At 30.8% G+C, this 15,996-nt stretch overlaps 1 protein-coding gene across 6 annotated transcripts; it reads left to right on the forward strand.

Moving 5' to 3' along the window:
• The first annotated feature begins 941 nt into the window (after window positions 1-941).
• LOC131596017 (ACT domain-containing protein ACR3-like) lies at window positions 942-8,083 on the forward strand. Of its 6 annotated transcripts, XR_009282138.1 has the most exons (9): window positions 942-1,229; window positions 3,497-3,606; window positions 4,025-4,070; window positions 4,571-4,685; window positions 5,099-5,166; window positions 5,660-6,289; window positions 6,374-6,478; window positions 6,765-6,916; window positions 7,379-7,494. XR_009282138.1 is itself a non-coding variant. In XM_058868565.1 (8 exons), the coding sequence occupies exons 2-8, from the start codon at window positions 3,536-3,538 to the stop codon at window positions 7,700-7,702; spliced, it is 1,359 nt and encodes a 452-aa protein (XP_058724548.1). In that variant the 5' UTR covers window positions 954-1,229; window positions 3,522-3,535; the 3' UTR covers window positions 7,703-8,083. The 6 variants fall into 6 exon arrangements, 5 of the variants coding, with proteins under 5 accessions (XP_058724548.1, XP_058724545.1, XP_058724549.1 ...); XM_058868565.1 differs by lacking the exon at window positions 6,765-6,916 and having other exon boundaries at window positions 954-1,229; window positions 3,522-3,606; window positions 7,379-8,083; XM_058868562.1 differs by lacking the exon at window positions 6,765-6,916 and having other exon boundaries at window positions 957-1,229; window positions 7,379-8,083.
• The last annotated feature ends 7,913 nt before the right edge of the window (window positions 8,084-15,996 follow it).

Here is a 15,996-nt window from a genome sequence, read left to right on the forward strand (position 1 = left end):
TTGAATAAGATTTGGGGGCTAAACCTAACTTATGGGTTGAACTCATGTGCTCCTTCGTAAAATTTCGTGAAGAAAAATTTATCTCTCGAGTTATGAATTTTGGATATACTAGTACGGAATTTTTTATTAATAAATAAAATAATAAAAATTACCTAAAAACTCAATACAGTGGAATTTTAGATTCAAATTTGAATTAGATTCAAATTCTATTACTGATATTGAGTCTAACACTACTTAATAGTTGAACTAGAACCTTTACACCCAAGATCAAATTTCATTTTATTTTCCATCTATCTTATATATTTTTTGCATTACCTGACAAATCTAGATCAATTGGCATCCTTAACTCATATTATGTACCGAAAATGTCCCCTTTTACATATGTCGTGATTCTCCTAGACTCCTCCTAGTAGCCACTTATTCTTATCTCTCCCCACATTTGATAATGCAGTGGACAAGGTACGTTCAATACCTAAATGATTATTCCTATATTCATGTTCCAAGGTCAATAGAAGAAGCATGTGGATTCTCTTGTACATATCAACACCTTTGTGCTTGCTTAAAGCACTTCATCCACCAATGCTCAATCATCTCCACTATGACTAGTGACTAGACATATGGTTCTAAATTCATGGTTTTCACTTGGATTTCAAATTAAAAATTCACAAAACTACCAACACCGTTCATTTAATATGCCCTACTACATTAAACTATTATGCACTAGTACTTTTTTTCCCCTCTTATAATGTCTATTATTATATGCACTACATATATAACACACGTGGAAGTGTATCATTGGTTCGATTAAATATTTTATATTCTCGACACCAATACAATACTGACACTTCATATTAAAACACTCACGTCCACGATAGCACAGAAACGATGTGAAACTTAACCACTCAAATTTTATTGAATAATATTGAATATGATGCCTCTTAGATGCTAACTATTGGAAGGAAATAGTGTAACAATATCTTCCAATAAATTGGACAAAGATTCAAGAGCTTTATTGAATGATTTTTTTTGTTTTTGTTTTTGTTTTTGTTATGCCAGTAGTAGTGCCAAGTCCGAAACACAAATGTTCCATTGTTTGTCATTCCAACGTGGATAGCACAAAGGTTTTTCAAAAGTGCTTCTCTCTCATAATTACTTCTCATCTCTCTATCTATAGATATTCCTCAACCTAACTAACTGTGGAGGATGTAAAGATTGGCGTTCAACAACAGGTATATCTGCTTCTTCTTTTTGTTTATGAATTAACTGCTTAAGTTCACTTACACAATATATATCATGAGAATTGATTTCTTGCAAATCAATTCAACTTATTTATATGTTATGTCACATAATCGCTTATCAAGAAAATTATGCTAAATCTACTGATTAACTAACTATATGATTCAACTATAAATATTTATCATGAGTTTTTGTTTATGTTACGAAATATGTTCATTACACATCTAATAATATATTAATTCTAGCATTCTCATTACTATAACTGGTGTACGATCCACGCCTTATTTTAAACCGTTAGATGATGATGAGACTTACCGGATCTTACGGTAAGTCATCTACATCAGATTTTAACTTCTTTCTTCTCCTTTCCCGCACCACCAAAAACTACCACCGCTCACGGTCGTTCTATTCTCCGACGGAGATGGATTCATCTGATTTTAGCATTCGCGGTTGTTGCGTCTGGTTTTTTTCGCGAAAACCCTGGCGCGATGGCTCTAGCCTGTGCCGACGGTGACGTCACCGTATACGTTAGCACCGTCATCGCCGATGAAAAATATCGGCAATGTAGGTCGCTTAGTCTTCACGCTTCACGCGCGTGAAAGATTACTCAGAGGTTTGTTTTACAGTTTTTCAATCTGATATATTCTGTAGAAACATTAACAGAATACACAGTAAACTGAATTTTTGAATTCATAGGTGATTTTAATTAGTTGTTCCATAATAAGATTACGATTTGAATATCAAGAACTGAATTACAACCATCATCAATACTTCAAAGTTTCACATATTTTTAAATATAAATTAATATAGTAATATAGCGTTCTTTTAGTATTGTTAGATAATGATAGAGTTCGTTAGATTAACTTGTTAGCTCATAACGTAATCAGTTTATGTTATAAGATAGAAGTTCAGATGTGTTGTTGAGTATCTTTTGTCACTTCAAAACTATGATAGAAGTTCAGTTTGGTACCTAATTCACACATATGGAAATGGTGAATTTAAGGTCTTACCCTTGTACTTACCACCAATGGTGTCATTTATTGCAGACAACTACACTCTCATCATTAGAATGGCTCAGTGAAAATTAGGCTCACTCTTCTTTCACAAGCTGGCATACCCTTCTCTTATTTGGATCATGCCTTCTTAACTGCATAACCACAGTCACTCTTTGCTTGGAGTCACCCTACCTCTGATTGTATCATCGAATTCTGATTATAAATTTTGCAAGTGCTATTCAATGATATTCAATGATATTCAATGATACCTCTCACCAAGCACCCCTGCATCTGATAATTTTGCATTAGGTACAGCTGCAGCATCTACTACCCTTGTAGCCAGTACTCTTGTAATTTATATCACTCGTCCAGCTAACTCCAATCCTTTTGATGCTCTCCCTTTCATCCATCCAGATAATATTCATCCTATGACAACTAGGGGAGTAGATGGTATTCCAAAACCAAGACTCAACTTTACTCTTCTTCTCATAGTAGTTAGAACCCACTTATCACAAATATGCCTTGTAGAATCCTGAGTGGTTGGCAGTCATGACTACTGAATATCAGCCCCTTCTTAAACAACACATGGTTTTTTGTTCATATCCCTTATAATTGGTGATCCATTGGATGTAAATGGGTGTTTTGGATCAAACAAAACTTGGAAGGTTCAATTAACAAGAACAAAGTCTGACTTGTAGCTAAGGGCTATTATCAACAACATGAATTGTTATACATAAGCCTTTTCATCTGTTGTCAAACCACTTACTATACGAACAATACTCACCATTCCTGTTTCTAGGCAGTTTCCTTAATAGCATTCTTGAAGAAAAAGTTATATGTCACAATCCCCAGACTAAATGCATTTGAGATCTCCTTGCTAAAGACAACATGCAAGATGCTCTATCACAACGCTCTATGTTTTTTCCTAGTGCATCTTCAGGAAAGTGCCACTAATAAATAATCTTTGAATTCATGAACGACAATATAGTTTCCGCTGTCTTTGTCATATAGTCACAGACAGGATATAAATGAACATTTGATCGTAGTTATATTCTTGTATGAAACCTTATTGGTAACAATTAAATCCTAGAAACATTCTATCAACCCAAAACTTAATTGTTTCCTTCACTATGGTTTCCTGTGCCTGAAAAGATCACTTTTTTGTTTCTTTTCCTCTATGTGCTTATTGTTGGAATTTGCAGATTAGATAAAAAAATAATACTTCTACTTTCCCCTCTAACTAGATTTTGTTGCTTTTGATTAAGGGAATACTAAGCAGTTTCTTGACAGGAGAAGGTGATTGAATGGCAAAAGTTTGTTGGCCATACTTTGATCCTGAGTATGAGAACTTCAGCAACAGAATCAACCCTCCAAGGTTCACTGTTAACTTCCTTTGAAATACAATATTTGTTTTCTTTTCCAATGATCTGCAAAAAGTTTAAAATCTAAAAAAATGCACAAATCTTTTTAATAAATAACAGTATGACAATTTTTAGTATTGGCATTTATGGATATTTATATATTATCATATTTTTCAGTCATTTTTGCTTTAACATAATCTTAAACGCAAAAGAATTGCACAACATAGATTTAAAAGCTTCTTTTAGTTCATAATGACTAGCTCTTGTTTTGTCAAAAAAAAAAAAAACTAGTCCTTTGTTACAAGGTAGATGCTATCAGTTCAATCCCTAGTGGTGTCATAGGTTAAACTCGTGGATTTGAGGAATATGGTGGGAATTTTTAATATCTAGAAGAAGTTGCTCGTTTTGGTGAACTCTGTTTCCACTTCGCAGGGTCTCTATGGACAATGATAGTTGCCATGATTGTACATTGATCAAGGTATAATTCCTCAAAATAATTAATTAATTCTAATATTTTTCATGGCCTCATTCTGAGTCTTAATTTGTCAGCTGAAGGAAACCTAGCCACTGGATTTTAAGTCATTTGTACCCTTTGGCTTTTTGTAGACCAACAAGAGAAAAAAACATGTAGCATTGTTTTTTTAACCTAGCCTAAGTTCTTTCAATTAAACTTCAGTCAATTCTGATACGCCGTCTGGATTTCCTATGATTAGTTTACTTTTGCAGAAAGTTATCTTTAGCAATATTTTCTTTACTAAAAACTAGTTGAAAATTTAAACTGAAAGCTTATTGAGAAGATAGAACTCCTGTTAAAACCTCTTTCAATGAATTTCTAAATAATTTCTTCATTTCCTGGTAAATTAGGCAGCACATTAGGCTACATCAAGTGGCCATCATCATTAGATCATCTAATTTCCACAGTATTCACATGGAGATAAGTTGTTGCAATATATAATGGCTTCATTTTACATAATGCAGATTGATAGTGTCAATAAACCAGGAATTCTGCTGGAAGTCGTGCAAATCCTAACAGACCTTGACTTCATTATCACCAAAGCTTACATATCTTCTGATGGTGGATGGTTTATGGATGGTATGTTTGCAATTAAATTCAAACTTTAACTGGAAATGCATTGACCGATACTACATAAATGTCTTGTTCATGCTTGTTATTTATTATTTACTTAATTATAATCTGGTAAATATTTATTGCATATGTAAATATTGGTTGCAATCAACATGAATGATCTTCAATTTTTTCATGACTGCATATGTGAATATGCCCATGACGTATTTATATGCTACAATAAACCGAACAGTTGTAGTCCCTACCTAGATAGCTATGATTTTTGAGATTGTATTAGCCGCATTTTTCGGCAACTGAAATATTAAAGGTCATCTCACCTTGTAAACTTTGCACAAATTATGCACATTCGTGCTTTAGATATACCAGAACATTTCATATTAAAAATTGTAGTTAATATGTTTAGTTAATGCAATAAACAGTATTTCATGTCACGGATCAGCAAGGAAAGAAGATAACAGACATCAAAATTATCGACTTCATTGAAAAGGTATGTGTCTTCATTGTCCTCTATTTTTATTCGAGATGCTTTTAGTAAGATATGATAGCAATGCTTTTAGTAGCCTTTACTTCATCTTAGAAAAGGAAGCATGCAAGATTTTCCAATTCTTACTTTGTTCTCTCAAAAGCAAGGATAGGAGTAGAAACCAGATATGCACCATGTCCGTCTCCTTTTTTGAGTGTCTAATGCACTTCCAATCTTTGGAGACTTTATAAACACCGCTAGGAACATCCAAACTCCTTTACTGACAGTGTTCATAATTCTCAAAGAAAGAATTGATCAAATTCCTGCTAGTATCTACCCCACTATATCCTAAACAGAATCTAAATATCAATAATATTTTAAAATTACTAAAAATAGAATGATACAAAATATTTTTATTAAAATCAATAATTACATATAGCAGAAACACGTCCATGTAGCAACTTAAGTATGTTACACACATCAAATACTAATAACTTGTTTGTGAACACTTAAATAGGCTCTAGGACCAAAGGGCCGCAAAAGCACAGAAGGTGGGAAAAGTTGGTCAGACAAACGAGTTGGTGTGCACTCTGTTGGTGATCATACAGCCATTGAGCTCATTGGTAAGGATCGCCCAGGTCTCTTGTCAGAGATCTCAGCTGTCCTTGCAAGCCTCCAATTCAACGTGATTGCAGCTGAAGTTTGGACTCATAACAGGCGAATAGCATGTGTTCTCTATGTCAATGACGCTACAAACCAAGCTATGGATGATGACCCAAAAAGGTTATCTATTATTGAGGAGCAGCTCAACCACATCCTACGAGGATGTGAGGATGATGAGAAAGTGGCTCGAACCAGTTTCTCCATGGGTTTCACCTTCACCCACATGGACAGAAGGCTCCACCAAATGTTGTTTGCTGATAGGGATTATGAGAGTGCTGGAGTAACCACAACAAATGTTGATTGTCCTCCCTCTTTCAGGCCAAATATCAGAATAGAACGTATCGAGGAAAAAGGCTACTCAGTTGTTAGTGTGAAATGCAAAGATCGTGCAAAATTGATGTTTGACATTGTCTGCACTCTCACTGACATGGAATATGTTGTTTTTCATGCCTCAATCTCATCTGACGGCCCTTATGCATCACAGGTATGAAATGTTAACGCATGCATCAAATTAATTACTAATTGACAAAATTTGAAGTGGACTAAGTTGTTGATGTTGTAATTTTAGGAGTATTTCATCAGACACGTGGATGGGTGCACACTTGACACTGAAGGGGAGAAAGAAAGGGTCGTCAAATGCATTGAAGCTGCTATTCAAAGAAGAGTAAGCGAGGTAATGTAACTCACAGTTTAAATTTGATTTTTAAGTATATGCTAGCTACATTAATCCTTAGTAAAAAACAACCCAAGGATAAACTCCTGCTTCTCAGCTCTTATTAGTAAGTCTTTCCTGCTTTACTAACGAACTTGGATATTTCTTTTGACGTACAATTCCCCGTAGCTTCATATGTATGTGTTCTTCTAGCTGAAGTCAGCGATCTACTATTCTTTTCTGCATGTGATTCTTCAGCAGAAATGTCTTCTGAGTTTGACCAAATGAATACATTTTGAACCTGCAGCTATCTGCTTGTTTTGTTGCGAATGGTACGGTATACATACATGGTGATAAGTTCCACTCAGATTGTATCTGACCATCGTATCCACCAATGAATCGGTGACGGTTGATGGTCTTTTGTCTTCACTAGAGCTTAAGAATCCTTATGCTCCACACGTAATATCATCCACATCTCTATAATCTCAAAATAAACAAAATGCTAAATATATTTTTAGTTCTTATAAACTCATGATTGTCTAGCTTTAGTCCTTTTAAAGTTCTATTCATTTTTAATCTCTATTTAACAAAAACTGTGATTTTAATTGTTTCTTGACAGGACTAAAAACACAGTTTTTATATCTTACAAAAGTATAAAATGGCAAAAGTTTTATAGACTAAAGTTGGGCAGTCGTGATTTTGTAGGGCTATAACTAATTAATGGTGTTGAATGTGACAAATGCATGCCATTATCAGTCATATATAAAGCTGAATCAGCTATTATGCATATTGTTATCATCTTCTAAGTTTGACATTAATTATTCTTCATACAATAAATGAATTAATAAATGAATGATGAAGAAAATAACAGATAGAAGATGATAGTGTTATTACCATTGATCTTCTGGATGATGGACACAGGGTGTGAGCCTTGAGCTGTGTGCAAAGGATAGAGTGGGCTTGCTGTCTGAAGTGACTAGGATTCTACGAGAGAATGGCTTGACAGTTTGTAGGGCAGGTGTATCAACCATTGGAGAGAAAGGACTAAATGTTTTCTATGTAAGAGATGCATATGGAAACCCTGTGGACATGAACATTATTGATGCGTTGCGTAAAGAAATCGGCCAGACTGTAATGGTCAATGTGAAGAAGGTACCAGCCCACACGAAAGCGCCAGAAACATCCCGAGGATGGGCTAGAGTAAGCTTCTTCTTTGGGAACTTGTTGGAAAGGTTCTTGAACTAATTAGAATGAGTTGAGAATCATGCACCTGATTCTGGTTGATGTGATTTGTAAATTACACAACACAATTGTATTTACAAGAATAAAGCTGTTGTGTGTCAAATTTGGACAGTGCTTAAACTTGGTCCTTTTGTTTCAAACCTAACAATACTTGTAAGATGTAACTTGTGTTCCCTCTTCTCTATCATGTCCATCGCTCATGTATCATGTTTTAATTTCAGTTTTTAGTGTCTTTTGAGACTCGTGATGGTGTGGAACAAATTAACAAATTAGTTCCGCTGAAGGCTTCATTGTTTATATGGCGATTGTTGATCAACAAATTACCATCAATGGAGATTTTGCTTCATCCTAGTATTTTAAATGATAGTTCTTTGTAAAGTGACAGAGTCTCTTGAACATTTATTTTTTGATTGTCACCCATTTGAGCAAGTGTGGTATGATATCTTATCTTGGTTCGGGATTTTTTTCGTTTTATCAAATGTAGCGTTAGAACATGGTCATCAGTTTAGTGGTTTGGTTTTTGTGTTATTTGGTTGACAACAATTTAGTCCATTTGAAAAAGGAAGAACATAGTCATTTTCAATTTTGAGGATGTTAAGCTTCTGTCGTACTTCATGAGAAAGGATTCCAATTTGATTTTCACTATTAGTGCACCCATTCTCTTGGTTGCTTAGGAATTAGGACTTGTGTTGCTTTTGGTTTAGTTTTTGTAAGATTTTGTTTGGGTTCAGACTTTGTAACAACAATTGATATCTTTTGGTTTTGCTTCTATTTTCAATTGTGTTAGGAAGTTATGTTTTGGAATTTTTTTTTTAAACTTTTACGTAGAGATGTCAAATGAATGACATAGGGTAATGAGTGAGTTCAAAAGATAATTTTCAAACACCGGTTAGAAGATGATTTCAGGATACACTTCTTTAATTTTCCTGTGAGTTAAATGAACCATCATATAAGGGAATTTTTTAATGCACTTTATGGATTTCACACCATGTGAAAATATAATAATATCTCCAAATTTTGGAGATGTATATTTGGACGCACCTATCACATATCACTCACCTAGGCTGATTTTGAGTCAAGTTCTATGACCGTGTCTATTTTTAATCCAGAGACGCATATCCGTAAATCTTATAGAATTACATTTTAAAACAAAACTAATGTGAACAATGAGGTTTGAAATAAATGAATTTTATCTTGAATTTCAGCTTCATTTGTTTTTTTTGATGTGATGAAACACAAAAATGAAGTTTTAGAGCGGAAATCTTTATTGAGAATGAAAAGTTTTTTGGAAAGGGTTTCAAGATAAAACGAGTGCGAAGTTTGAACATGCAGGTGTATGTTTTATTAAAATCACATTTGACATTTCTGAAAATGCATCTCCAGAAATGTCTGACATGCAAATATGACATGTTTTCAAATCTTTGCTTCAAAACTCTAGGAATACATTTTCAGAAACTTCACTGGGATGCTCTATAAACAATACATTGAATTGATTTGTTCAGAGCTACTTCTCTAAAATTAAATTTAGTTTTGAGATGGGATGCCACTTATTTTGTACGTCGAGTGATGTAAATGATGCATCCCGAGATACATCTCCAAAAGAGGAAGGACATTTTTAATTTTTTATAGAATTCTTTTCCACCTCAAAGGATGGGATAGGAAATTTTCTAATATAATAATGCATTAGAAAGGTAACTTCCAAACAGAAATAATTTTCACTCAAATTTTTTCTGCGTAATCAAATAAATATTCAATCTGTCCCATAAGTGCGATAAATAGATTTTACAAAATGTTTTTCTTGCTGTTTTATTATATAAAAAATGTTAATTGATTAAAATAAAATAGGATAATCTAAATGAACAATGTTTTGACAATAGTTTATAATCTATTATGCTCAAGACGTAACTCTGTCTCGTAGGATGGATGTGTTGTGGTTGTAAAACGTGGGAAGGTTGAGTCAAACTCTTGAGTTGAATGTAACCACTAAAAGTTATAAGAGAAGCAATTGCATTAACAAAAGAACGGCTCTCATAGAGGCATAGATATGTACGCATCATTTTGTCTTGTTACTCGCGTTTTCGAATCTCCACAAACTCATCAATATCTCCTATCCAACTATCCATCCATATCCATAATGCACAAATATGCATGAGCAGCCCCTCAAGTCTCAACACATATCACTAAGTTTAAACTCTTAATCAGTAGCCACTCCTACTAATTTATTTATCTTTTATTAAATTGTTAGTGTTATGAATATTTATATTAATAGATGTTGATCTTTCTTTTTGTTTTTTCTCGTGTTTTTTCATCTTTTCTGGTTCTATAAATAAAGACCCACATTGCAATGTAAATGGTATTTGAAAGAAGATGATAATACAATATTATTTTCTCTCTTCTCTTTCTCTCATTCATCTCTATATTGTTTTGGTTAGTTTCATAATACGTTTTCAACACGAGACTCTACCGTTTCAGTGATGATATAGTCAGGTTCTATGTTAATTTTATACTATTTTTTTATATTTATTTTTTATATATTTTGTAGAGAAATTTATTTACCATGTACAATCATATTAGATTTCTTTGATCATTCTTGTTAAATTTCGGAAGAATTTAACATTAAAGCGTTTATATATGTTTGTCCGGAATTGAATTTTAACACATAGTTTGTGATGTGATCTTTGTACACTAAAGATTAATATTAAATTATCTCCAAATTATTGTTCAAAGATTGAGTTAAATCAATTATTGTGTTTATCAATAATTGATGAATTCCATAAGAATTCAACATTCAATCACCTTTAAAAGGTCGCATATGTAATATTAATGAATCCTAGAAGGATTGCATCAATTATGTTTAAAATAATTGCTTCAATAATATTATGGAGTTCTAGAATGACTGAATCAATAATAGTGAAGTATCTTTAAAGGATTTCACAAAAAATTTATTTTTCCTTTTATTGATGTAAAGATTTGTAACATACATTTTTGAGAAATAAAATTGCATAAAAATGATCCAATTTTCATAATTTAATGGTATGCATTATGAAAGATTGCAAATATTGTAATTTTCTTAGTAAAACGAAGCTCTCAAGATAATATCAATTGGGATCTTCATGCATCACACAAATATTGCAAGGGTAATATTAAAATATTCCTGAAGGATTTCATAAAGTTTTTTTGTTGTATCGATCTAAAAATTTATAATTTGTAATATGCTCAAAAAAAGATTGTCATTCCAGAAGAATAACACAAATAATTTTAACGCATCCCAATAGGATGATTATATGCTTTAGATCATTATTTATAACAAATTATATATATATATATATATATATATATATATATATATATATATATATATATATATATTTATATATATATATATATAATGCCTTTTTTATATGAGAATCTAAGAATGAATCTGAACCATTATATTTTAAAATAAATTGTGGAGATTATGTGAGAATCTTTTTTTCTCTCTCCTCGATTACTAAAATAAATGATGTAGGAGAGAGAAAAAAAAGATTCTCACATAATCTCCACCATTTATTTTAAAATCTAATGGTTCAGATTCATTCTCACATTCTCATATAAAAAAAGCATTCTCATATGATATGCCTTTTATATATATATATATATATATATATATATATATATATATATATATATATATATATATATATATATATATATATATATATATATATATATATATATATATATGGGACGACTCAAGTGAGAACACTTGGTTATTATGAGAAATGAGAACAATGAATCACGACCATTAAATTTTGATTTTGTTGATTTTAATGGACTAGATTGGTTTCTCTTTCTATGATTCTTAATATGTTAATTTATTAGAACAATGAATCACGACCATTAAAAGGTCGATTATGTTGATTTAACTCAATCTCTTGCATTAAACTTGTAGCGGTTCTTTTACGTGGCAAAGATTTGAATTTGATTTTCTAAATATATAATAAATTTATAAATAATTTATTATTATTTTTAATGGTATAAATCATATTTTAATTTTAATTAAATAAAAATAACTATATATATATATATATATATATATATATATATATATATATATATATATATATGGGAGCGTATCTAGTGAGAACTGATATCTTTTATGAGAAATAAGAACTATTGATATCAGCCATCAGATTTAATTAACGTTTTAGATTTATTGATTTCATATTAAGAGCACCTTACTGGATTTTTATCAATTATGATCAATATTTAAACATTCCATAAATAAAGTATATTTTCAATAGAATATTTTTATTTCTTTAATTATTAGAATATTGTCAAAATTAGAGAATTTTTTCGAAATTATTGTTATCACAATAATTTTTATTTTCACTATAATTCTAACTCCATTTTAATTTGATCTATAATTTATTTTGAATGAAATAAATTATATTATTTATAATATATTTTTTTATTCTTCATAATTGATTTTGATTTGTTCATTATTTAATTTTGAATAATACTATGAATACAAAATTTAATTTTAAACTTACAAATTCATAAATTTTTATTCTTCACATAATTATAAATATAACTTGTTATTAATTTGTCACTTATATTTTCATTCAACTAAAAACTTAAGAATGTAAATTTATTAATGATATTTTGATTTGGATGATTTATTTATTTTTAAATTAATTTTTTTTTGCATGCTATACTATTCTAACCATTTTAAATTTTTTTTTTCAAAAATTTATTATTTATATTTGTATTTGATTAAAAATATTGAAGAAAACAAAATTATTACTTATGTTTTAATTTGTTTGATTTATTTATTTGAAAGTTCGAAATATTTTGTTTTTGCAAGTTATTATTGCGACTATTTTAAATTAAAATACATTATTGATTTATCAGATATATTTTAATTTGATTAAAAGTTTTAAGAATGTAAAATTATTAGATATATATAAATTTGGTTGAATTATTAACTTGCAAGCTTGGTAATTTTTCTTTTTTTAAAATTTCAACGATCATCACCATTTAAAATAAATTATACTTGTGTTAAAATTTTAATAATTAAAACAAGTAAAAAAAATCGAGAATAATATCTTTTTATGAAAAATTTAAATACTGAGCATACTAGATAAAAAGACAATAATATGCTATTTGTATGGAATTAATAAATCTTATAAGTGATAAATATGATTAAAATATTATTTATTCAAGCATAAGATTAAAATATATTTATCACCAATGTTCTAATCTTATTTGATCAAATAATAGCACATTAGTAAAAAAAAAATTTATGATAACATTAAAATATTAAGTGTAATAATTCAGAAAAGGATTCTCTTATTTTGATAATATTTTAATAATTAAAGAAATAGAAATATTCTTTTGAAAAGATACTTTATTTATGAAATTTTTAAATATTGATCATAATTGATAAAAATTTAGTAAAGTGCTCTTAATATAGAATCAATAAATCTTAAACGTTAATTAAATCTAATGGCTGATATCAATAGTTCTCATTTCTCATAAAAGATATCAGTTCTCACCGGATACGCTCCCTATATATATATATATATATATATATATATATATATATATATATATATATATATATATATATATATATATATATATATATATATATATATATATATATATATATATATATATATATATATATATATATATATATATATATTATCATAAGACATCATATAATTAAAAACAAGACCAAACCATTATAGTTGGGCCGGATGAAAAAAAAAGTAAAGATCCAGTCTAGTAAATTTAGTCTTATTACACAAAGAAACCCTAGCAAGCTTATGAGCGGCCGTATTTTTTTCTCTTGGTGTATGTCTAAAGTTCACAACTTCAAACCTTTCCTTTAACTTCTTTATCATCTTGCACGTCATAATAGTTCCAATTTGAGGGATATCCTCGTTGTCATATCATATTCACCAACGTCAAGTTGTCTGGGGCAAAATCTACTTTCTTGAGAATTAGCTTTATCGATATCTCCATCGTCATCTTAAGAGTCAACACTTCCGTCGCAAGAACGTATTTGTTTCAGATTCTTTTGATTGCCTCCTACATGATGATGCCTTTTTCCACATTTGTGATTGTCATACATATCCCCCATATCCCTTTCTCAACAAGGCTAGCATTAGTGTTGATCCTTGCACTTCTCTTCCCTTGATTTGAGTTTGATCAAGTCACCCAACAAACAACAATTGATTCACCATCTAGCATTACTCCTTTGTAAGAAACCACCGTTCTTCAAAGCTTACACTCGGTCGAATCCAAATTGCGAGTTGTTGTCACCCAATATTACCAATTGATTCATCGTCTCACGCTACTCATTTGCAAGAACCTCCCTTTCTTCAAAGCCTCTCGCTCGATCGAATCCAATAGCATAACTCTTGTCGAAAACCCCCAAATCAACACCTTGATCTTGGAGTAAAAATTCTCATAGTTTTTCTGATGAAACCCCCTATGATTCTCAACCCAACCTTAGGTTACAACCAACCTAAATTGAACGTTATCAACCAAGTCTAGATGGTACCTAAACAATGAATGATTATGTGTACGTTGTTTGTGTGTATGCATAGATGCAAGGTTGAAGATAATGAGCAATATTAGTATGTGTTTATAGTTTCATCAAATTGAAAATGATGCATGTATGATGTATTTATAGTGGTACAAGTTGGAGGAAAAAAGGAACCCTAAAAATGTGAAAAAGGATGCAAATTTTTGGAAAAACAACAGCATGTGTCGACACATGTAAGTCATGTGTCGACCTATGTAAATGCATGTGTCAACCTGCATCTGGTCATGTGTCGACACATTCAAACAAAAGCTATAAGCTTTAAAACACCAACACATGCGTCGTCCTGAAAATCGTATGTATCGACACATGGACTTACAGGCTTTAAAACTGCAACACATGTGTCGACATGAAAAATACATGTGTTGACATATACACAACATATGTTGACACATGAATCAGCACATAGAAACACAACATATTTTGAACAAACAATGATTTTTAAAGCTTGCAATCGATTTTTAATGTTATGTAATTCATTTTTTATGCATGATACCTTTTCCATACATATTCTAGGTGCATTTTAAGATCCCTAATGCAAAGGTGCACAAGATGACTCCGATATAACGTTCAATGTACAAAAATGTTAAAGTTTTCCTAGTTTTGACATCATTCAAAACATCTAATGGGCAAGTGCACTCACATCTATGAGCAGGGAGTGGCAACCAAAGGTTACCGCTATAAAAGAATCTAATAATATTGATATTTTGGATATCACGAAGTTGTTTAGAAAGTAAGCGGAGCATGAAAATGAACTGAAACGACTTGCTGATAGCAAAATAAAGTCGGAAAATAAAAAGAAAGTAAAAGAAGAGAAACATGATCTTTCTTTGAAGGATTCGTCATCAAAAGCTAGTAAATCAAAGGAAGAAAGTGATAAATCTCACGAATGGACTCCTAAAAGAGAGGAAATGGGTTTATTCGTCAAATGCTATAAATACCTAAAGATTAACAAGCTCAAGCATATTGATAAAGAATTGATAAATTTGAGAACTACTTGTCCAAGTCTCACCAAACATCATTAAAAGAAAGAAAATGAATTCTACACGACGAAAGGAAAAAGTTATAAAGGTTTAGAGCCTATATCACGTGGGAAGAAGAGGATGAGAGCTCCTCCTCTAATTCTTGCTCAAGTTCATATTACGAGTGTGTAAGAAAGGTGAAACGTCAAATGTATATACTTTTGAATTTGGTAATAAATATTCATACAGTGAATTATCACAAGCTTTTAATGATATGTATCTAGAATTTATAAATGTTTTTAAGAAGATTTATCTCCAAAAAGAAATTATTTTGACACTTTAAAGGGAGATCAATAATCTTAATTGTGCTTTAGATTGTCTTAAAGACGCACATACATTTCAGGTTAAAGAGCATTATAATGTTTCTGAAACTTTAGTTGAAAAGGTAGAAAAAGTAGAATGTGTTGAGTGTCTAACTTTAAAATTTAAAATTGAAAATCTCAAAGGATAACTAACTCATGCTACTTCACTATCTTGTTCTTGTTCTAACTCTTCAAGTGATAGCGAGACAATTTTTAAGAAAAACCCTCGTGTCACTAGGAGAAATAGAAGAAGCATTTCATTTAAAACTATTTGTCATTATTGTAGTGAGAAGGGACACATTGGGCGTATTTTTCATATTTGGAAAATTTAAGTTCCTAGTGATAAAATGACATGGATTCCCAAGTGAACCTCAACTA

Source organism: Vicia villosa, linkage group LG4 (assembly GCF_029867415.1).
Source record: "Vicia villosa cultivar HV-30 ecotype Madison, WI linkage group LG4, Vvil1.0, whole genome shotgun sequence".
NCBI lineage: Eukaryota > Viridiplantae > Streptophyta > Magnoliopsida > Fabales > Fabaceae > Vicia > Vicia villosa.

What these genes read in the sequence shown, in the direction of transcription:
- LOC131596017 (XM_058868565.1), top strand. Translation starts at nt 3,536, where the DNA reads ATGGCAAAAGTTTGTTGGCCATACTTTGATCCTGAGTATGAGAACTTC. An exon ending in AACAGAATCAACCCTCCAAG is followed by an intron (nt 3,607 to 4,024) that starts GTTCACTGTTAA and finishes TCCACTTCGCAG; the next exon opens with GGTCTCTATGGACAATGATA. An exon ending in TGGTGGATGGTTTATGGATG is followed by an intron (nt 4,686 to 5,098) that starts GTATGTTTGCAA and finishes TGCAATAAACAG; the next exon opens with TATTTCATGTCACGGATCAG.